Genomic DNA, 22,749 nt, shown 5'->3' with positions numbered 1-22,749 from the left:
AAACTTGGGGTGGGAAAAGAGAAAAGCCCCTGCAGATAGCAAAGCTGGTTTGCTGCTGCTCAGATGGGCTCAGTCTTCATTTTCAGAAGTATTTAGGTGTGCACATGCAATCTGTCATCCCTCCCTGCTCCTTCCAGCCATATTATCCCCTCCTGGGGGGCTGGTGGTGATTATTTTTGCCAACATTTTCCCAAGCTCAGTATCTGAGTGTTCCTCAGCGCTCCCCTGCCAGGCAGATAGAGGCACAGCAAATTTTTGGTTAGATTGGAAGTCTTTCAGCTCCTGGCCGTTGTGCTGTCATAGCCAGAGTCTCCGTGCAACTTGCCTAGAGATCCAGCAACCATTACCAGGCATGTTTGATTATATAGATATAATTTCTTATATCATATTTTATTATATTAAATGATATAATATATAGAAAGCTATATTCGCCCAGAAGCTAGAAAAGAGCAAACACTCATCATAGGGCATCACCTTGGGACCATGCAGGAAGGAGGACGGTGATCACCTTGTGCTGGATATTAAGACCTTTGCTCTGTAATGAAGCTGAATAACCTCTCAATTACAGCCACACTGACTCTGGCTGCGCAGCAGTGGTTCTCAGAGGCTCAGTGAAGATTCTATGGGATTTCAGCCCCTATAAAAGTGGGGAAAGGGAAGGACTCCTGTCCTGAGCACTGCTGGATGGCTACAGGGTGGTCGCTGAAGTCCAGATTGGATGCTGTACATGTAAAATAGATGACAGACTTTCAAATGAAGGGGAGTGAATATTAGAAGTCATCATTTTCTGGATTTCAGTTTTCAGTGTTTCAGAGCCAGCAAATTCAAAGTGGCAGCTGTAACAGGCAGCATAATTTGACCATGTTGCAGACGCACCAAACCCAATACCATAATTAGAGATGCAAAATAATATTTACAGCCCAGACCATACATATTTAGTGAGAAGCTGGAATTTTCATCCAGTTACTATTTTACCAGCCTGTAAATGTCTCTGAGCTCAGTTTTTTCCCCGTAATGCTCGGTTGGGATCGCAACCCAGCTGGAGATATTCCCTAGGAGGGCAGAAGCATTTGCTAGGCTTGAGCAACACCCCGTTGTGTGCCTGAGTTCACGCTGGTGCTTTGCCATTGTAGTCCAGTTCCCAAACTGGGACCCAGAAGGGGAGACCCATTGCGAGGCTGCACTGAGGCCTGCACTCGCCCAAAACAGATCCACAAAGAGGGAAAAAACCCTCCTCTTTAATATGCCACACGCGATTGCTGCCTCGTTATCCACGAGTATAAAGGCACATTGATAAAGCTGCCAGGAAAACTTGGTAAAAACAATAAAAAAGAAGAAGAAAAAGGCGGTTGTCACATTTGGAGTCGCATGATCTCCACGCAAGCGCTGTCTGTGAGAGCCTTCCTTCATATGCAGGGCAGGGACACTGCTGCTGGCCAGGGCTTGACTGATGCACAAGTAAAAGCCAACTGAGATGTGCCTGCCAGCTTTCCTAGAAACAAACGAATCCTTGCCTCAAGCTGGTGGCCTCTGCAGGGAAGGGCTGTTGTCCCAGCCCAATCTTCTCCAAACCTGCCTCTTGTTGAGATGGGGGTGATAACGTGCCAGCGAATGACAAGTGTTGGGTTTGGTGATTTGTCAGAGATTGCAGCGAATTTATGGCACTTGTGAGGTTATTGGGTTAAAATTGTTTCTTAAACCCAAAATAATTTAAGAATTTTGAAAGTCATGACCTTGAGAGAGGACTTCACTATCCAGCCCTGTGGGCAGGGAGAGGGGGCCCTGGAGACCCTTAAAGGGTGTGGGTACTGAAATCCATGCTGGGATGGGGACATTGTACTGGCTTGCTGCTCCTCGATTCCGGGAGGAACCAAGTGCTGGGCTACTAATGGAGGTAATGTGAGCAATGGGCAGCGTGGCAGCCGGGGGGCAGCGAGGGCTGGGCGGGGGGCTGGGGACAGGGAGGGGGCACCCCATGGCTCCAGCTGGGTGCTGACCCCGCAGGATGGTGGTGCTGGTGGTGAGGCTCCTGTGGCGGCCCAGGGGACAATTGCCTCTGCCCTCCTGCCCCCAGGTCCCCCACTGCCCCCCAGATGCCCCCCCACTCCCCTGACCTCTGCAATTGCCCCCGCAGTTTTACATCTCCAACTGACCTCCAGCACCTCCATCTCCCCCCCATCTGCCCCCTGCACTCCTAACACCCCCCCCAGTGCCACCCCAACATCCCCAGCTCCCCCCATATACCCCATTTAACCTCCCACCATTTACCCCAACCGCCCACACCCCCCGCCCCACAGCGCCCCCCCGCGGCCGCCCTGCCTGCCACCGCACGCCCCGCCCCGCCCTGACGCAGCGGCGGCGTGCGCGCGCGTGCGGTGCGCGGCCCCGGAGCAGCCCGCGTCAGGCGGCCGGGCCCAGTGAGGCCCGCTCAGGCCCGGCGTCCCTCCGCACAGCTCGCCGGGCCCCGCCATGCTGGTGCCCGTGTTCACGCTGAAGCTCAGCCACAAGATCCTGCCCCGCATGGTGGCGCTGGGCCGGTACGACGGGACGCACCCCTGCCTGGCGGCCGCCACGCAAGCGGGCAAGGTAACGGCGCGGCCTCCCCGGCCGGGGGCTCCGCAGCCCCGCCGCGCTGAGGGGGACCGGCCCTTCTTGGGGGCTGCTGGGCCGCGGGGTCCCTCCGCGCGGAGCGGGCCTGCGGGGCGCGGCGGCCGCGGTGTTGGCCGCGGCAGAGACCCGCGTTGAGGCCTGCAGCCTCTCGTGTGGAGCCGGGCCCGCGGTGTCCCGCTTCCCTCCGCCGGGCTGGGGCTGCCCGCAGGCAGCGGGGCGGTGGCAGCAGCTCCCAACGGTAACCCGGGCTGCCGGGGAGTGTTTTGGAGCCGTGGGTTTAAGGCAGGGTGCGAAGGTTCTGTAGGCGGTGCCTTGCGGGAGCAGGAAACGCGGTGTGCACCCCGTTTGGGTGTGAAATACAAACAACAGGGGGTTCGGCTTAATGCAGACCACCTAACACCAAACATAGGTTAGCGCATAAATCCACAAATGCAGACCACCTAACACCAAACATAGGTTAGAGCATAAATCCACAGTGGGGTGTAGGTTGCTGTAAATACCAACATAGGTCATCTGGGATGCTTCCTGGCATTGTTAGTAATTTTGTTTTGGAGCCTTTGGGAATGGTGTAAACAAGGGCTTGTTTGAGAGATGGACTGTACAGCCACAAAGCAAAGGCTGTTAAGCATATGCTGCAGTCCTCTGAGTCTGCTCCAAACAATTACAGTGACTGAATATGGGTCAGTGAGAACAAAAACTTACTTATCACAGGCCCCTCTTTAAATTAACCATCTTCACCAACAGATGGAGGTTAGAGATACCAGGTAATTTGTCCTAAATGTTTGAGGTTTTTTGGGAACTGTGTTACCAGCTGGCTATAATTTGCTTAGTTTATTGTTGCTCCTTTTAGTTTGCTTGTTTTGCCTTCCTCTGAAGAGTTCTCAGTGGCCATTTTCAGAAGCACAAGGGTGGTGGCACAACCCCGCTGGCCAGAGCAGCGTTTTTCTTGCCATTTCCCTTTTTTTGGTGTAGTTTATAACTGAAGCATAACTGTCAGTATTGTCAGCAACCCCCCGAGTCTTTTGTCCTCGCTTTGGTTGAGTGAATGTCCCCCTTCCCCATCACAGTTATTACCCAAACAGTAGTCTTTAGTGTTTGTACACAAACACATACATGCTTTATGATAGTATCTTTATATCTTTGTTACTACAGGTTTTTATTCATAATCCTCATGCCCATGGGCAGAGAACAAGCACAAACCGAATGGTGCAAATTAATCAAGACTCGGACATCTCCCTTCTCAACATTAATCAAGGGATCAGTTGTCTTACTTCAGGAGTCCTGAACCCTCAGCTTGGTTATGATTGTCTTCTGGTTGGAACACAGACTAATTTGTTGGCTTATGATGTATATAACAACTCAGATTTGTTTTATAGAGAGGCGAGTTAATTTGAATGTCTGTTTTTTTCTTTCCATTCTAAAAATGACAGTTTTTACATTACTTTGTCAATGAATTATTTGTTGCTCAAATGCTCCATCCCTGGCAGTGTTCAAGGCCAGGTTGGACAGAGCCTTGGGCGATGCGGTCTAGTGTGAGGTGTCCCTGCCCATGGCAGGGGGTTGAAACTGGGTGATCTTAAGGTCCTTTCCAACCCAAACCATTGCGTGATTCTAATTATGCTTCTGTTCTTTGCATTAGTTAGATACCTGCCCTAGTGGAAGGTGTCTCTGCTCATGGTAGAGGGGTTGGAACTAGATGAACTTTGAAGTCCCTTCCAGCCCAAACCAGTCTGCAATTCAGAACACTTTGGCTTTAGAATACCCGGAATATTTAAAAAGTATGAATGTGATGTATGTCTGTGTATGTACATGCAAGAGCATGCTTTCATAATGTGTCACACATCACCTAGCAAGACAAAATTCAGAAAATTTAATAGGCATTCAGAGCTCAGCTAAACTGATAGTGGTAATGTTGGAAGCTCTTGTTTTGATTTGTGTACTCTGACATCTCATTGTCTGCTGTTTCTTTTTCCTTTGCTGTATCTCCGTAGGTTTCAGATGGAGCCAATGCAATAGTTCTTGGGAATCTGGGAGATATTTCCTCTCCACTTGCTATTATTGGTGGAAACTGTGCTCTGCAGGGCTTTGATTATGAAGGAAATGACCTTTTTTGGACAGTAAGGCTACAAATAATGCTTTGGATACTATTACAAGATTCTTTCAATGGCACTAATTCCTCTTGAATTTTTTATTATGATAAATATTAATTTGGCTGTTCATCTTTCTTAATTTATCTCAGACCTTAAACTGTGTTTTAGTCATATATTCAGTGCACTCAGGTGTTGCTTGAATGTTGGCTTTGTCAGTTCTGTTGTTTTTGAGATCATGAAATTAGTTTAGCTACTGACAGTGATCGTCGGTATCAAGGACCGTCTTTCTCATTATAGGTTACTGGAGACAACGTTCGTTCATTAGCACTGTGTGACTTTGATGGTGATGGCAAAACTGAGGTTTGTAGCCATTTACATGTGTTCTCAGCTTTTTAAATGGTCTTGTAGTGAAATAATAATAAAAACCCATGGGTTATCAAATATGACTGGCTTATATTATCAGTTGAAATGATCCCTGCGTGGAAGTTATGCTTTTTTCGGCCTCTGGTCCCGTGAAGACAAATGCTTAGCCCATGTCTAGGGAGCAGCAGTGGTCTCTGGCTCTATTCAGGGTGTGTAAAACTAGGCATAGCTGGGGTCTTTACAGCGTTACTTCCTTGCTTTGGTGAATCGATTGCTAGCCGTAATGGAAAACTTCTCTCATTTTCCTTAACTATGCCAGGGGAAATACACTGAAATGCCCGTGATCATCAATTGCAAGGCATCTGTTTTCAGTGGTATTTCTTGAATATGGTTCTAAATCCTTTTTCAAGTTTCAGATAAAGAACTTGCAAGCATCTTATGTGTAAAAATGAGCTCTTAAAAATCTGTGCTGCTAAGAGCTTCCTTATGATTGGTAAAATCAAGAAATCCATCTTCACATCCTGTTCTTCCTTTTCTTCATAGTGGCATGGGGAAATGAAATATCTTTGCTTTTCTGATTTAAAATGAAAATAATGTGTAACAAGCATCTTCCTGATAAGTAGGAAACAGCTGCTATTCTGATCACATAGGCTGCAAGGGATGATGGATGAAGTTGTGAATTTATATGGCATTCTCTGTTGTAAATGTTCTTTCATCCTGAGTGAATCGAAGAATCATGCTTATAAATATGAATCTTCAAGGAAATTGATGGCTTCCTGGTATATATGTCAGATACAAGTAAAATATGATGTAAAATCACCATACTAAAAATACTAAAATACTTGTTACCTGTCTTTCAATTTTAATCATAATTACTTATGCTTTTCTGTTTAGTTCCCCCAAAATCCTAATTTTGAATGTTTACTTGGACTGTGGTATTTATAGTGTTTTGTAAAGGGCCTCTACGTCTCTTGTGCGTTACTAAAACAGACCCTTCGCTTGATTGGGGTCTTCAGGAAGTGGAAAAAAAATTCAGGTTTTCCAGTCTATTCCTGCACAGTCTCTCTTAGGTTGTATTTTTTTCCTATGTGCTGAGAGGTAGTTATAGAAAGTGGAGATAGTGTATAATGATTCAGAAACCAGGAAACTGATCTGTAGCACTAATTGTAGATGTTTTTCACTTGTGCTTCAAAGTTTTGGTTTTTTTTGATACTTTGCTATTTTTTTTCTCCTGGAGAAAGGTTCATTCTCAGTGAGTGGTGTAATGTGATGCTGCTTTGAGCTAAGCAGAGTTAGATGTGTTATCAAGCTAACTTACCCTGCCAGTTAGCAAAGCATGCATTTGCTGATATTTTTTTAGGATTCTTTTTAATCTTAATTATCTAGGTGATTCTTTTTTTGTTAAGTTTATTTTATTTGTGGCTTTTGTGAAACTGCGTCTGGTTTAAAATTGAAATTCTATGAAAATGCACTGAAACATCTTATTAAATTGTTTATCACTTTGTGTTGTCTGATAAATGGGTTAGCTTAATTTCTGTTCTTCCCACCCAAGTAAAACACGTCTACATTTAAAATTGACTGATTTTAAAACTGCATGAATATACTTCCGTCATTTAGTAGCGAACAAAACCAATTTGTTGTAGTCACTTTCTTCCTCAGGACGTTAGATTGATACAGGTTAATTCCTCTCATCTTGCCAAAGACTTTTTGGGGAAGAACTTTTTCCCTGCTTTTTCAAATTCCAGTCTAGTGGAATCAAAGGCACTGAGGTGGATGAATTGAATCAAACTAAATAAAACCCCCATCTTCTAGGCTCCTCTGGGAAATGCAGGATCACCAGTAACTGTTTCAGGATTCCATGCTTTCAGGTGGTCATTTTTTGCTGGTGGTTGCGACTTGTCAAGAAATCTGTACCTCTTACATACGTTATTTGTTGTAAATTACTTCAACAGCTACAGTAACCTCAGCTTGGTATAATTTAGTTTGTCATAATTGGAAGCATCTTTAGTTTGGAAGGAGAAGAAAAAGAAGCCTTTAATCTTTTAAAAAAATCAGTTTGGTATGGATTTGTGTCTATTCTGCCAAGTAAAGATTTAAGACGCATCGGTTCCAGTGGGTCAAGGTACTTCCAGGTTTTTATTTATAAAACTTTGATTTATAAACTTTGATTTATAGTTGTTTGTCATTGATTTGATGGCTGACTTTATAGGCAAGGCACTAAGCAGATCTGTTCTTTGGTTTCTCAGTTTGCAAAATAGAAGCCGTGACTTGTCACCATCTTTAGAAAGAGCTCTTCCATGGAGCTCCTTTTCAGTTAACATCTTCTATCTGCTTAACTAGGAGACAGGAAAAGAACAAAGATGTAAGAAACAATAAGGAATGAGAATATGGAAGACCCAACTTAGTGTCGATGTCCTGTTTGTATACTCATTCACACTGAGTTAAAGCCCATTTTACCCACGATTTCAGTAGTGCAGCCACTGTTTTGGTTGGAGGAGCATCAGTGGTTTGATACTTGGATTCATAAGTTTTGAGGTTTTTTTTTAAATGAGGTATGTTCAGTGCTAAACAATGATTTTGTTATTTTTTTCCCCAGCTATTTGCTCATAGGCTAGTAACTGCGAGTTGCTGTTTCTCTGAAACGGTATAGTACAAGTCAGAATTGAGCTGCCGGTCTTCTGCTCCAACAGGCAACATGGTATTTTTGGTGTGTACGGCTGCAGTTAGGAATTGGAACACTCAGTCTTTTACAGTAAGACAAGAGCATAGCCCTGGTGTTCCTAAGTATATTTTCTCATTCCTACCCCAGATATTTCACTGTGCTTTTACAGAGTCTAGCTTGACGAAACAAGGAATAACTACTACTCGATCAGTGGGAGGCTTCTGAAATGGAGTCTTGATAGATAGTACCTTTTGTTCCACTGGCAACTTTTCATACAGCTGTTAAAACCTCTCTTTTGCTGGACTTGGGATGTTTATTTCCCCCTTGAGCACGTAAGTCCTTTTGATTTCCTTACCTGGAATAACTGTTTTTAAGGTAGACTATTTTTTTGTAGCTTCTTGTGGGCTCTGAAGATTTCGATATCCGGGTTTTCAAAGAAGATGAGATTGTGGCAGAAATGTCGGAGACAGAGGTAAATTACTTCTCACTAATGTTTGTTATAATTGCTGGTGGAGGTGAAACTGTTGTGTATGGTAAAGCTTCTCTGGCTCAAATTTATTGTGAAGTTATTTAACTATTTGGCACAGTATCTATTCTGCTAGAACTGCAGAAGTTTAGAGTTTGATAATGTCTTTCATTATGCATGGGTTTGGGTTTTTTTTGTTTTTTGCTTTGTTTATTTACAAACCTTTCACTAGGTTGAGAAAAGTAACTGCAGCTTGACTAGAAGTCAAGGTCTTGTGGAAAGGTGATTAAGGTTACTGGGTTGTGATTGAAGCTCTTAGTGCCTTCTGAGCAAAAGAATGTCTTCTGCAGGTTTCCTCAAATGCATTGACACATTCACAATGAAGTAACTTGCCCCTATGTGTATCCAGATAGTGCATGGCAGGGTAGAAGGGGGTGTCCAGGCAAACAGGGCTGCAGTTCCTAAAGGAGAGTATGGGGCAGAAAGTATGGGTTTACAGAGGGATTAGTAAAAGGTGTGGGAGTTGCTTGTTGGCTTAATAACTGAGAGAAAATCCTCACTGTTAAATTTTGGTTGCTTGGAAGGGAGAAAAGTACCATTATCATTGCCTTTAGGAGTTTGTTTAGTCTTCTTTTGACCCTTCTGGGCTCAGGGTAGAGTAAACACATGTTACAGACCTTTGTCCTTAAAGATCTGAGGTCTCCCTCTTGCTGAAGTTCGGACTAAAAGGCTTAGTTATCTATTAAACCACTTATGAACAGCTGTAAAAGACAAATCTGTGCAGTGTTCTAGGAAAGGAAGCTGTTGCTATGGTTGAAATGAGTAATACATTGTAAAACACATTGGTCCTGTAGTACATTCTGCTGTCTGTAGAGCCATGGTGTGATTTCTAGTTAAAGGGAAGCTAAAGGTCCATCCCTGTCATGTGTGATTTATTTCTAGATCCACAGTAGAATGGTTTTAAATTCACACCTCTAGAGTCTTAGGAGGGCTGTCAGATTCCTACTGACCTCATTTAAAAGGACACAGCTGCACCTAAACCTTTCCTTTTAGGAAGGTAAATTCAGGGAACAGTGGCTTTATACACTGTGCTTGTTTTGGAAGGCTTGAATAGTTCGCATTTTCTTTGTTTTAATAACTTACTCTGGTGAAACTGAAGCCATAGACTGTTGTGATTATTGAATTTATAAATGGACGGTCAGATATAAAGGGAGTATTGTGAGTTTCTGACTCTTGCTGAGGTCTTCTGTCCTTACTGGGTGCTGAAAATTTCGAGGGTTATGACACTTGGGAAAGGCTTTGGAGAAGATGGTGAGAGGGAAGGTAAAGGTTTGGAAACCATATTTTATAGTAAGAAAATTAAGGAGCATAGTCAGTTGAGTTTAATTAAGAAGTTAGTGAAAGATTTAATTTAAAGAAGTGTTCTGTACTATGTTGTACAAAAGACCTGACAGATGGTTGCAATTGTTCCTCCTTACATTAAAATCTCTAGTCTTAGTGCATGGAAGAACCTGCATTTACAAGCACTGAGAGCCTTAGCTCAATGAAGAATTGTAAGGTGAATGGGATCTTAACTCAGCCTGCAAGACACAGACCGAGTTATGACTCTCAGGTCTTTCCCTGGAGCTGTTACTTAGGTAATACTTAGCCTGGTCTTCTAATTGTATTCTGGGGAAGTCCATCTGTGCACTTCCATCTCGCTAATCTTGGGCAAAGATTTTCTACCAATGATGTAGGGGGCCTACAGGGATGCCAGAGAGGGGCTCTTCCTTAGGGACTGTAGTGGTAGGACAAGGGGTAATGGGTTCAAACTTAAACAGAGGAAGTTTAGATTAGATATAAGGAAGAAGTTCTTCACAGTGCGCGTGGTGAAGCACTGGAATGGGTTGCCCAGGGAGGTTGTGGATGCTCCATCCCTGGCGGTGTTCAAGGCCAGGTTGGACAGAGCCTTGGGCCACATTGGTTTAGTGCGAGGTGTCCCTGCCCATGGCAGGGGGGTTGGAACTAGGTGATCTTAAGGTCCTTTCCAACCCTTACTGTTCTATGATTCTATGATGCTGTGTCTCTAGGGCTTTCCCATCCCGTGTAAAGTTAAACTCTTTAGCATCCTCAGCTCCTGAAGCTTAAGGAGTGTTGTGTGTTTGGAGTAGGTTTTCAGGGATAATGTGTTAGTACTGATGGCCACAGGAATCCTATGAGCAGTTGTGTTGCTGCTTGTTGTAGGAAGTACTTGGTCAAAGTACATAGTTTGAGGACAGTTCTGCAAATCTTTGCTGAAGTGTATGTTAACAGTAGTAATTCAGCTTGTGTGAGGAAATCCTACAGGCCTTTGGTGATTTCAAACTGATTTGTAAAATCAGTTGTGTCAGTACTCAATGCTTCCTACAACAGACTTACTTTCCATTTAAGTATTGTTTTCCTATGATGGAGAGATTGTATGGTCTGTTCTCTGTTACTTAAGTTGTAGAAATTTTCACTCCTGTATTCCCATTCTCCCTCCTTTCCCCCTGCAGACTGTTACTGTGCTTAGCCCCATGTGTGGCAGTCGGTTCGGCTATGCTCTTTCTAATGGGACAGTCGGAGTTTACGAGAAGACAGCCCGTTACTGGAGGATTAAGGTTAGTCTGGTGTTGAAATAGCATCACTGAAAGCTTGAAGGCTGCTGGGAGATTGGTACCTTGTCTCGAGTTGTTCTGATGTTATCCTGACTCCTTTAGATGAATTTTAAATCTTCTGCTGAGCATAGAACTTAATGTAATTTTGGTCATACCAAATCTAACTATATTTATAGATACATGCAAAATTAATACTGTGTCAGTTTCTTCAGTGCTTTTGGGACTGCTGGTGATGGCTTAAACAGGCAGGGACACCTTCCGCTAAACCAGATTGCCAGAGAAGCTGTGGCTGCCCCATCCCTGGCAGTGTTCAAGGCCAGCTTGGACAGGGCTTAAAGCAACCTGGTCTAATGGAAGGTGTCCCTGCCTGTGGCTGGGGGTTGGAACTGGGTGATCTTTCAGGTCCCTTCCGACCCAAACCAGTCTGGGATTAATGTGTTCTTTGTGTTTTCTCCTTAGTCTAAAAACCAAGCAATTAGCATACATGCGTTTGACCTGAACTCTGATGGTGTATCTGAGTTGATCACTGGCTGGTCCAATGGGAAGGTGAGTTTATACAGGGGTGAAATGAAGAGCTGTAAATCTGGAAGCTGTGTTTGAACAAGGCTGTGAAATTACCTGAAGGAGAACAGCCACAAAATTAAAAAGACTGCTGTAAACAGCACTGAAGAGCTATTGCAGTAAACCTAGGTTGGCTGGTGGATCCTGTGCCAAGTGCAAGATCAGAGAAAAGCTGCTTCCTCTGCTTAGCTCAGAGTCAATTGCTAAGGTGTGGTAAGTTGTTTCTATGGGAGCAAAGATCATACACCACATCCGAGAGCTCCTGAGTGTCTCTTCAGCTGTGTCTTGAGGACATGCTAATAATCCTCTGGGGTGTTTCGTCAATGTTCTCAAACACAGGGAAGACAAAGCAGTTATGTAACAGGAGAGCAGCATCAGTCTTGACTGTGCAGATTAATCAAGCATTATTTAATTTTATGTGAAGGCATTCTATGGAGCTCGGTCTTAGTCTCTTAAGCCTGTTGCTTAGTATTTAGCTTTTCCAGAAATGACTGTTCTAGCTGCCAAATCTTTCCTGGACACAGCTTGCCAGGATTTTTTTTTTTTTTTTTTGTAAAGCTATGCTTTTTTTCCTTCACACCTCTCATTACTCTTATTAGCCTGGAGGAGTTTAATTAACTTCATATCAAGCTGGCAGTGTAGAGCCCAGATATTTTGTAACTTATGCTGGACTAGGTGTATAACATTGTTAGAGAACCTCTCCTTCCTTTACTCCTTTTTCTGTTCTTTTCCACTGGCAGGCTCTGTCCTGCTTGTTGGACTGAAACAGTCCGTAGCTCCTTGAAGGAGTAATGCTGGGTCCTGGGCTTTGGGAGAAGACAGACAACACAGAACTGCGCCCCCCTCTTTCTTCTTCAGTGAAAGATAATTGAAGGTTGTGGTATTTTTGTATAAAAATAATTCACCACACAAGGGCTGCAGCTGAGAGGAGAGGTTGTAAATACTGCTTTAAGGTTATTTCTGGTTTAGTCCCATCATTGCTGCATTCATCTGTGCATAACCTTGCCAGTGCAGACTTGCAGTCCTCTTCTTTGCTTCCTCTTGTTTGTAACATAGCGAAGCATCTCTGAAGAGCAGTTCCTTCTAGCTGAGTCTGTCTAGAGGTCATTTCTTGATGGTATTTGTTTCACATGTGGTGTTCTCATCAGTAGAGCTGCAAATTCACCTGCTGTTCTGTGAGCAGAGCTGGCTTTTGGTTAACAGCTCAGAGTATGGCATCTCTGCCATATGCCAAAATGGCATCTATTTTGAAGTTGAGTTTTCTGTTCCTGATGTGTCTTGGAACTCTTTTTTTGTTCCAGATTGATGCACGCAATGACCGAACTGGGGAGGTCATCTTTAAGGACAACTTTGCTTCCTCAATTGCAGGAGTGGTGGAGGGGGATTACAGAATGGATGGGAGCAACCAGTTAATCTGCTGTTCAGTTGATGGTGAAAGTAAGAACACTGTTCAGGTTATTAATTTAATACACAATAATATCAGGCACATCACATTATCTCAGATTAGCTAAATGTTGTTTCTGTTCCACAGGCATTTTTGTATGCCAGGTTCCTTTTGCTTTATGTGAAGTTAAGGGAATTCTGAGTTATGCTGTCTGCAAACAGGATTTTGAATATTGCCTTCCCTGTGATAATCAGTGTGAGTTTCATTATGATTTAAGAAGCATCAGAATTCATTTGCCTGATGCAAGAAGTCCCATCCTAATAATGCAGAGATAACTGCAGTCAGTACAGACTGTGATTCTTCAGGCAAGACTGTTATAGGTGAATGTATAGAGTATCTTTTTGCCTATATGTGATAATTCTTTGGTTACTTTACAATGGTTAAAGGTGTTTAGAGAGCTAAGGAGTTGTGTGTGTTGTTTTTCTTCTAAAGATGAATAGTTCTTCTATGAGAAATGTTAGATGTTAACAGTGCTTTGCTCCCTGGAAAATGCTGTCCTGAAACTGGAGAACTGGTGGGTTTATCCCACCATGCATTCAAGAAGTCAAACCTGGTTACTGTGAGTGGGAACAAATATGATCACAGATTATTTGAATAAGCTCAGCCTGAATTTACAGGGATGGCTTCAGGAAAGATACTGGTGTGATTATCTGACTGCTTGGGATCTGTGGCCTGAGACAAGTGGGTCTGGCACAGCCCATTTGGAACAAAAGCCCGTCCTTGTTAAATAGCAGAGTGTTTTGCTGCCTATCTTAGTCACAGGCTGTGGGGATTTGCTGCGCTTGGGCTTCAGCATATAAACCTTATTCCCAGGCTTACAGAAGGGGAATATTGTACAGCTGTGAAGATACCTTGTCCTAGCAGAGCTGTGTAGGTTAACATCACTGAACATGATCATCCTTTTCTGATGAGTCTGTCATAAACAAACCTTGGCACATTGTGGATCCCTTTAGGCTGGAGCGTTTAGGTGCTACTGAATAGTAAAATAGTAGTAAATAGTTGTTGGGCTATGCATTCTCATAGTCCTTGTCGTTAGAGTTCTGTTTGGGGCCAGCATCCTTCCCCATGAGGTGTTCTTTTGTGTTTTTGTCTTGCTCTTGTTTTAAATGAATGATTCACTCAAATAATAAAGTAGGTACTTTCATTGGAGGACAGTGTGTGTGCTGAATGCTTTTCAAGTTCTCTACAACTTTTTATGGGGCAGCAGCAGTCATATGCAATCAGGCAGCATACTCTTTGCAGGTATAAGGCACTTGTCCCTCGCTTTCATTGTCAGCTGCAATCAGATCACACAACCCTAGAGCAAAATGGAAGTTTATAGCAAGCTTTTTTGTCTCATCTGCTCAGTTCTTCTGTCTCCAGAGGCAGTTGGAAATATTTCCATAACTCTGATCCAGTGGGATACTTCAAGGCGTTACCCCTTGAAGTATTTGGGGAAAAAATTTGGGGAAAAAATAGCATGGCTGACACCACCGGCTGACTGACAGTGACTTGAAGTCACTTCCAGACAGCAGCATCTCCTCTGACCAGGTCTAGAAATCTAGGTAAACATTTTACTAATTTAGCATAATTGCAAACTTGTCTAAGCACCTGAACAAATGATTGCAGTGGGAATCCTGTGGCAAAAGGACTGGGCTCTGCACTTGTCTGGTCAGGTGAAGACAGCTTAAAGGCAGGTTGGAAATTCAGCTTTTTTTTGAACGCACAGTTCTCTTGTCCTGACCATCTGGAAAGTCAGAGCCTCTGTGGGTGTAAATCAACGCTCAGGTTTTCAGCTGAAGACCAGAACTAGTGTCTGCTGCTGAGGTGGTACAGGGAGGTCTTGTTACAGAAATGAAAGATCTGGGGAGGCTGTGAAAAGCTTTGCTGAAATGGGCTCTTTTGTTTCTGTACAGTCCGAGGCTATCTGCCAGGTGAGGAGATGAAAGGAAACCTAATGGATACAAGTGCTGAGCAGGATCTGATCCGAGAACTTAGTCAAAAGAAACAAAATCTGCTGCTGGAATTAAGAAATTATGAGGAAAGTGCAAAGGTACTACTTAAGGTGCAGGGCTAAAACACATCTTCCTGTTGCTAGTAAATCAGTAATCTGGGAAGTGATCATGGGGCAGTCCAAACAAATCAGAGCTGTAACCTGTTGGGATGCAGCAAGATTGTCTACTGGGGCTTCCTTCTTCTCTATTTGGCTTGCTCCTTGTGCAAGTTCAGAACTTGTTTTTTGCTTTGTAATAAGTAACATTTTCCTTGCTCCTTCATCCTGCCAGAGCAGTTGTGTTTGGAGCTGGATTCTGTCCAGCGCTATGCTTTGGCTTATGACTGAAAATGGTATTTTTAAATGCATAAGCCAACTCAGGGGTCAGAGGGACTTGTGTGAGAGGATCAGGTAATTGCATGATAGCTGGCAGCACTGCTAGAGTGTGGGAAGCACACTTGTGGCTGGATGGTGAAGGCACAGAAATAAAGAGCTTCAAAAAACAGTCTGTGAAAAGCAGAAACATATTTGAATAGCAAAAGACCACCACAGCAACAGCATGGAGTTAACCTTGCACTTAAAAATGCACAGATGTTAAGTGCTTTCTGAATAAAAGTTTGGGTACAGACCCTGAGCTCCATCGACAGTAAAACACTTGGAACAGATTGTAGCACAAGTGTCCACAGCTCCATGCCTAATCCAGCTACTCTGCATAGCTATGTGAAATCTAGGAATTGCTGTGACACAACCTTCTCCTGCAAGAAAAGAGGACTGACTTATGTGAATGTTTTCTAGGTTGCTTGAATGAAAATCTTGACATTCTGATACTGAAGAGTGTATGTTTTGCAACAGGCTGAACTGAACACTAAGAAAATAGATGGGCAGAGAGGCGTGATTCCAGCAAATACCCAACTCCAGACAGCCCTCTTGGTTAATCTGGGCTCTGACAGCCGGTCTGCCCATGTAGAGCTGTGTATTTCCACCACAAATGGTGAGTGGTAACCTGCAACCATTGACATTAATTTCATGTAAATTCATGCAAACATTTAGTTATATTTAGCTGATGATTTGCCTGTCTCCTCTTTATTGTCTGTAGTATCTCCTTTGTGGCTGCTTTTCTTTCACAGTTTTGAGTCAAGCTGTGTTCTTTTGATGGGTCTAAGGGGAGAGGAGTTTGGTGGAATTTGTTTCTTGTTATGTGTTATTTTCCAAGGCAGTTACCATTTAACTTGGATGAAAGTTGATCCCTGCAATATTCCTTGTGTTGACTCTAAACATTAACCCTGTGTTAGTGAGGGTATTGCACGAGTGCAGCTGGACCTCAGCTGCCTTTACATGCAAAACTGGAACTACCCCAATATACGAAATTCATGTAGCACCATGTGTGCTGAGAATGCAGTCAGGTCCAGATGTGATAATGCTGGTCACTTGGGTTATTCAGAGGAGGGGTGTAAAGAGTTGACCATGCTTAATTCTGAGAACAGTGGTGGTTTGTTGCTAGAGGACAGCTTTTAATTTAGGAACTGCTTTTTCTTTCCATTGCTAAGACACAGTCATCCGTGCTGTGCTGATCTTTGCTGAGGGCATATTTGAAGGAGAGAGCCATGTGGTACACCCCGGTCCCCAGAATCTCTCAGGCTGTATTCGTGTTCCCCTTACTCCAGCCAAGGATGTTCCTGTGGATTTGCACATCAAAGCCTTTGTGGGTTACAGGAACAGGTGAGTTTTGTTTTGTGATCTCCGCTGGTCCAGAGCCAAGCGTGTGACCACAAAACATCAATGATATGGCTTCGTGCTTGTCCTGTGGGAAGTGCACCTTTAATTGCCTGGTGCCTCACTTCTCTGTGTTACTGGAAGGAGAGCTGGAATGCTTTCTTAAAAACACCGTTGCACCTCTGATGCTGAGCTCTTCTCCAGAATAAGTCTAAATGCTCTGGAGTCACTGGGACCTGCTGTGCTCTGGCCCTGCCTTTAGGGGAACAGCGAGCAGTTGTTGGGGGGGATGCCTTGTTGTGGGTCTCTGGAGGGAGTCAGGAGAGGCAGAGGCTATATCCAGGCTGCCTGCTTTCAGTGCCTCTCTCACCCAAGTGGTGGCTCCTCTGGGGGATGTACTTGAGCAAGCCTGGAGACACAGTGGTGTCTTTCAAGCTACAAAGTAACCCTGAACCCATTTGTTTTCAGAGCAAAAGGGAAGTACCATATGCTTGGTTTCAAGCCAACACTTTGCCAGTTTTCTGTAGAAATAAAATGACTCTTCATAGGTACTTGAAAACAACTTGGCCCTGCTCACATTTGCCAGACCTGGCAGTGCCTTAGGAAGCAGCATCCTTTCTCTGAACAGGGAAGCATACTCTGAGAGCTAGCCAACCACTGCAGAAAGAACACATGGGGCTGAGTTCTTTTTTTATTTTCTCTATCTGTCTTTATTATTTCCTTTAGTAAAAGACTTCACTGAACCTGTAAAGAAAATATCCAGTCACATTGTAAAATCATAAATATGTTAGCCTAGAGAGTATATTTCATTGGAAGGATTATGGAAAGTGTAAGCAATGGGGATGCGTTCAGCCTCATGATGTGATAAGCCTGGAATTTCCAAGTTCCAGTGTTTTTTTTCCTGGGAAATGGTAGGCAGCTGATTATGTAGCTGAAAGCTGCTGATGTCAGTAGCCATCTAAAAGGAATCAGGAACTGTTGCAATAGGCGAATCCCTGGTATGTCAGTAACTGTCTCTGTTTTCCCTTTGGATTGCTTCCAGCACACAGTACCATGTATTTGAGTTGACAAGACAGCTTCCCCGCTTCTCAATGTATGCCCTGAGCAGCCCGGACTCAGCCGCAGAGCCCCTGAGCTATGTTAACTGTACGATGAATGAGAGGCCACAAAGAGTGAGTTTCTGCTCTGTTTCCTATTTTTAAATCCTGAGGAGGTGGAGGGTTTGCCATTAGCTTGAGATTTCCAATAGCAAAGGAAAAGATTGTGCAGTGAACTGCACTGCTGGCCTTTGGAGTTTGTGTATTACAATTTGTCTCAGTGCTTTTTCTTCCTTCTTTAAAAGATACCTCAATTGGGGCATTCCCTGCTTCAGGAATTCCTACAGGAACTAATGGCCTGAGACCATGAGGCATTTCAGATACTAATCTTGTTTGCCGTGTGACAGCTGATGGAATGCCAGTAGCAGGAGCGCTGTAGTGAGCGAGGAATTCTGTGGGTGAGCAGAGAGACAGAAAAAGGCAGTACAGTGCCTGGATAATGCCTCAGTTTCACAACAGATGAGCAACAGTTCTGTAGCTTTGGTTCTAAAGGATCTGAATTGCAGGATGGCAGTAATTAGAGCTGGTCATTTCCCTCATAACTGTAGGGCTCTGCCATCTTTACATGACCTTTACTGCATTAAATGCCCAAAGCAAAAACAAGATGAAACTTCTCTTCAATTTCTTGCAGTAGAACCAAGCCTTGCTTTCCAGCTTTCTCCAGTCTCCAGCCGTGGGCTCATGTTTTGACCTTGGGCTGTGGTCTCTGGTTGTTGGATTTGATTTTCTTAGGAATAGTCAGCTTTGGAGCAAGGATTCAACTGTTCTCATTCTAAAAATAGATTTAGGAGATGAAATTTAGTAAATTAAGTTTCTAAGGTACCCTGAACAGAGTGCCCTCGTGTACAGGGATAGCACACGGTTCTCCAGGCTTTCCACACAGATAATGGCTGATGCTTTTCATTATGTTTTTGGAAGATTGTTATGTGGCTGAATCAGAGCTTCTTGCTACCAGCGGATGTGGAATTTCAGAGTGTTCCCTTTCAGGTTTGCTTCACTTCCCTTCGTAATGCAGGCCAGCTCTGCATCAAAATCAAGCCTGGTGGAGAGGTGAGTACTTTCACGAACAAGGGGAACACCCATTTAATTATCCTCAGGTGAAACTTAAGGGTGGTGCTGGTATGAGGCAGTAAAAATGAAGGACGACTGAACAGGCGGAGAAAGTACTAATGATTTAGGGATGTTTTTGGAAACTTTTGGGTCTATTTACTTTTAGTTGGTAAAATTCCAGGGCTTGTTAATGAAGAAAACTGCTTAGCCTACACATCTGTAGGAGGGTATTTGTTCCCACACAGAGTGGTTTCAGGGAGCCATAATTTGAGGCACAAAGGCTGCTTGTAACTTTTGCACTGGTCTTGTATGCATGGATGCCTCTTTGCCCCAGGCTTGGATAAAAGCTCCTTTCAATTCAGTGTCTCCTTGTCTACTGAAAGCCCTTGAGCTTTCTCATGCAGCAGTTTTGCCTCTTGATAGAGTGAACTGCTTTGAGCCTGGGTTTGAGAGGCAGTCCTGCTGGGCAGTTCTGGGGAATACTTCGGCATGGAAGAGTGCTGAAGTGCTTTCTTTCCTTTCTGACAGATTTCCATTAATACTGATGATATTGATCTAGCTGGTGACATTATCCAGTCCATGGCCTCCTTTCTGGCCATTGAAGATCTGCAGGTGGAAGCAGATTTCCCTGCATACTTTGAGGAGCTGCGAAAAGTATTGGTCAAGGTGAGGAGATATCAGGCATTTCTAAATTGGCAGCTAAGCAGTCACTTTGAGAGGATCTCTAAACTGCTCTGACTTCATGTAAATCAGCCAGCTATGGTTTGGTGTATATTCTGTGCCAAGGACAATGGGGCAGCCTCTGCTCTCTGTTTATTCAGGCCCTTGGTCACCACCAGTTGATCGCTTAGAATAATGTAAAATGTTTGGGTTGTGAATTTGAGTAAGGGCATAAGGTGTGTATATCTCAGCCTGATCACCCCATGGTATTGCTCTGGCAGGCAGGAGTGTTAGGGCAGGGAGAATGGTCCCAGGGATGCTGGTAGGTTAAGTTGGGGTGTTATTTCCTAAGACACTGGGCCAAGGTTTAGCTTGAACAATTACCCGTACACCCAGAGTGCCGGGGGCCCTTTCTCCTGACTGTTTGAATTGGACAGGTGGATGAACACCACGCTGTGAATCAGAGGCTCACTGCCGACATGGCTGAACACTCCAGACTCATCTGCAGCTTGCTGCTTCAGGCGGAAGACGCACGATGCCAGGGGGACATGTGAGCAATTGCTGCTTTGTTTTGGGTTTAGAACAGCCAATCTTGCAGAAACGAGCTCAAAACCCCATTTGTGTAAGACAAGGGTTGCCTAGTTACAACTCTATGCAAAATTGGTTCCTTTGCTGGTTCCACATGAGCTCTCCTTGAGCCTTGTCTTGTTCTTCAGGTGGAAAACCAGTCTGGGGAAGGCAAAAGGGCAAGGATAGGGGCTTAGCATAGAGCCTGTGGGGTCAGTCAACCTTGGGATGGTGAGATATATTAGAAAGATACACTGAGGGAAGAAGGCAATAAAAGCTGTCTGTGGTGCGTGAACTTACGAGAACTTTTGAGAAAGAAATTTTAGGTGTCAAGTCTTTTCACTCATTTGCTGTGTTATGCAGATGTCCTATATTTACTGTCAAGAGAGGTCTGAGCTACTGCAGGGCAGTGTTACTTTCACTGGGGAAAGTGGCATCTCCTCTTTGTGTTGCCTTATAAAGTAACTGGAAAACTAAGAATAAAAATAAGTACAACCAGCATGTGTAGACAAGCCTGTTGACTTTTAGCTGGCCAACATGCGGGTAACCATGGCAGCCATTGCAACCATGTATTGCTACACCTTTTATATATTGACAAACTAGGAATGACTTTCTTGTATCCAGAAATGCAAATAATTGTACCGATTGTTTCCCCTCCAGGAAAAACATGAAGACACAGTACATCGAGCTGTATGATCTTAACAGAGATTTAATAAGTCAATACAAAATACGTTGCAACAATCACACGGAGCTGTTGAATAACCTGAAAGCTGTGAACCAGGCAATCCAGAGAGCTGGGCAGTTGCGTGGTAAGTGTGTGTTTGTTTGAAGGGAACATGGACTCTGTGACCACGGTGAGGCAGAGAAGATGGATTTGGCTACCTGGGTTAGTGAAGTGGCTTCAGGCTTGTTAGCCTGAAAATAAATTAGTAGAAGTAATCTTTCATTTTTTCAGTCCTAGCCAATTGCCTGTGACAGTCAACCGTGAGTGTGCAGTATCATCTGGGATCATGATTTTAGAACAGTGCAAAGTGATTTCCAGCTTTCTGGATGGTATAGAAATTGCTAGTTTTGTTGAACACAATTTTAAAAGCACTTTTTAAAGTAGTGTTTAAGTTCCTAATTTATAATGTTGTTTAATAAAAACAACTATCAAGCAGGGCTGTTTGTCTAGCTCTATAGGTCTTTGGGGAAGGAGGTATGTTTTTGTCATTCCCTTTTCAACAAGTCCTTTAAACTCTCCTAAAATAGAGCTACAGACAATTCTTTAAAGAAAGAATTTTATTTATGCACTAGAAACAAGGTGTGTGTTTAAAAAATATTTGAAAGAATCTCCTAAATTTTGAGACTTGATCAAGCAAGTGTTTTTACCAGTTTCTTACTAACTGAAGCTTTTTTCTTTTACTTACTTTTTTTTTTTTTCCCCTCTTTACAGTTGGCAAACCTAAAACACAAGTGATCAGTGCTTGTCGGGATGCAATAAGAAGCAACAACTTTCATACGCTGTTCAGGATAATGCGTTTGGGAGCAGCCTCTTCATGAGGAGAGGAGCAGCAGTTGCACAGAGGCAGCGTTTGCAGGCAGATAATGGACCAGGAACAACAAGCAGTTAATTCAGTCCCCTACTCTCTCTAGCGTGAAGTCATTGCAAAGGTAGCATTGTAGTTAAGCTGTCAGGTGAGATGTTATTACATAGGTCAAAGCTTCATGAAGGAAGCATTAGTTTAAGTGTAGATGTGGTATTTACACAAGACAGAGGTGTAACTTCAGAACACTTGTTTTTCTGACAGTAACTTATTTATGTATTTTAATATATTTTGTAGTTAAGGCATTGTCCTTTTCCATTAAAACATATACTGGTTTGACCTCTTTTGTTCTGATTTAGTTGGGAAAGATGCATGTGGTTAAGTTTATTTGCTGGAAAAACCCAAGCATTTCTGGTTTTGCTGCATAGTCTCTGCACGCTAACACTTAAACTTTCTGTGCTGGAGAATCCTGGGTGTCGTTGCAGGGATGTGCTGCTTTCTGGGTAAACTGCAATGCAGTGCACTAGAAGCACCAAAGAGTAAAATCTCCTTGCTGGCTTTTAAGCCAGGTCTTTGGAAGCCATCTGGTTCCACACAGGTAAGAAGTAGTCTCAAATCTGACACTCTCCTTGCACCTGGATTGCAGGAAGTTTTACTTCCAGCTACTGTTCCTGTGCTACTGTTAGAAAAAAACACCCTGCATATACTGAGGTGGGCAAGGGTGCATTTCAGGAACAGCAGAACCAAGCTACACACCCAAGCTTGGTGCATACATCCGAAGAGCTGGCAGTACTTAAGGTATTGAAAAATGTCTTGGCTCCTGGCCCAAACCTGTTTATTACTTGTGGGATCTCTTAGGATTGGATTACATCATTACAGTAAGGCGCTTAGATTTAAAGATATTTTAGAACCTTTGCCAAAGTAAACTTCTTCTAGAAGCTAAAAATATCTTGCACTGGATGGAGGTTGTGCCCCAGTGCTCCTCGTTCCTGCACCATTCATCACATCTGTTGCTGTATGGATCAGTGTTTGCGGTGTGGGCAGGGAGGAGGCAGTCCTCCTCTGTGAAATTCTGGGGTAGCTTCTTGGGGCTGTAAGAAGTATGTGCATCCTGTAGCTGGTCTTCTCTCTTACTTGCCACTACCAAATTCAAGCCAGCAGCCCACCATTTGTTACAGAGCCACCTGTGAGCATGCAACCAGTTGGATGGGGAGTGCAGATCTTGCAGGGTGTTCTAATCCCCCAAGTGGGCTCTTGCCACTGCTTCAGCCCCTTCAGTATGGAGAGCTGGGCTACCAAAAGCACAGACCTTTGTCACTTCAGATCTGCAGCGGGAGCGCATTTGAATCCTTT

At 43.7% G+C, this 22,749-nt stretch overlaps 1 protein-coding gene across 7 annotated transcripts; it reads left to right on the top strand.

The window, feature by feature from the left end:
• The first annotated feature begins 1,873 nt into the window (after positions 1–1,873).
• On the top strand, positions 1,874–21,735 carry BBS2 (Bardet-Biedl syndrome 2). Of its 7 annotated transcripts, none has more exons than XM_030512771.1 (17): positions 1,874–1,894; positions 3,763–3,990; positions 4,602–4,727; positions 4,998–5,060; positions 8,120–8,197; positions 10,705–10,809; positions 11,266–11,352; positions 12,669–12,804; positions 14,707–14,843; positions 15,636–15,774; positions 16,331–16,502; positions 17,539–17,668; positions 18,512–18,643; positions 19,172–19,309; positions 19,741–19,853; positions 20,531–20,679; positions 21,306–21,735. In XM_030512771.1, exons 1-17 carry the CDS (start codon positions 1,889–1,891, stop codon positions 21,410–21,412), a joined length of 2,046 nt encoding a protein of 681 aa, XP_030368631.1. In that variant the 5' UTR covers positions 1,874–1,888; the 3' UTR covers positions 21,413–21,735. The 7 variants fall into 7 exon arrangements, with proteins under 7 accessions (XP_030368631.1, XP_030368632.1, XP_030368630.1 ...); XM_030512772.1 differs by lacking the exon at positions 1,874–1,894 and adding an exon at positions 2,347–2,586 and having other exon boundaries at positions 18,581–18,643; XM_030512770.1 differs by lacking the exon at positions 1,874–1,894 and adding an exon at positions 2,347–2,586.
• The last annotated feature ends 1,014 nt before the right edge of the window (positions 21,736–22,749 follow it).

Source organism: Strigops habroptila, chromosome Z, assembly GCF_004027225.2.
Source record: "Strigops habroptila isolate Jane chromosome Z, bStrHab1.2.pri, whole genome shotgun sequence".
Lineage (NCBI taxonomy): Eukaryota > Metazoa > Chordata > Aves > Psittaciformes > Psittacidae > Strigops > Strigops habroptila.
This window is presented reverse-complemented; position numbering and strand designations above follow the sequence as displayed.

Bases quoted from the DNA above. Each gene is read 5' to 3' on its own strand.
- BBS2 (XM_030512770.1), top strand. From the start codon at position 2,470: ATGCTGGTGCCCGTGTTCACGCTGAAGCTCAGCCACAAGATCCTGCCC. The intron at 5,061-8,119 runs GTTTGTAGCCAT...ATTTTTTTGTAG, and splicing joins ATGGTGATGGCAAAACTGAG to CTTCTTGTGGGCTCTGAAGA. The intron at 18,644-19,171 runs GTGAGTACTTTC...CCTTTCTGACAG, and splicing joins AAATCAAGCCTGGTGGAGAG to ATTTCCATTAATACTGATGA.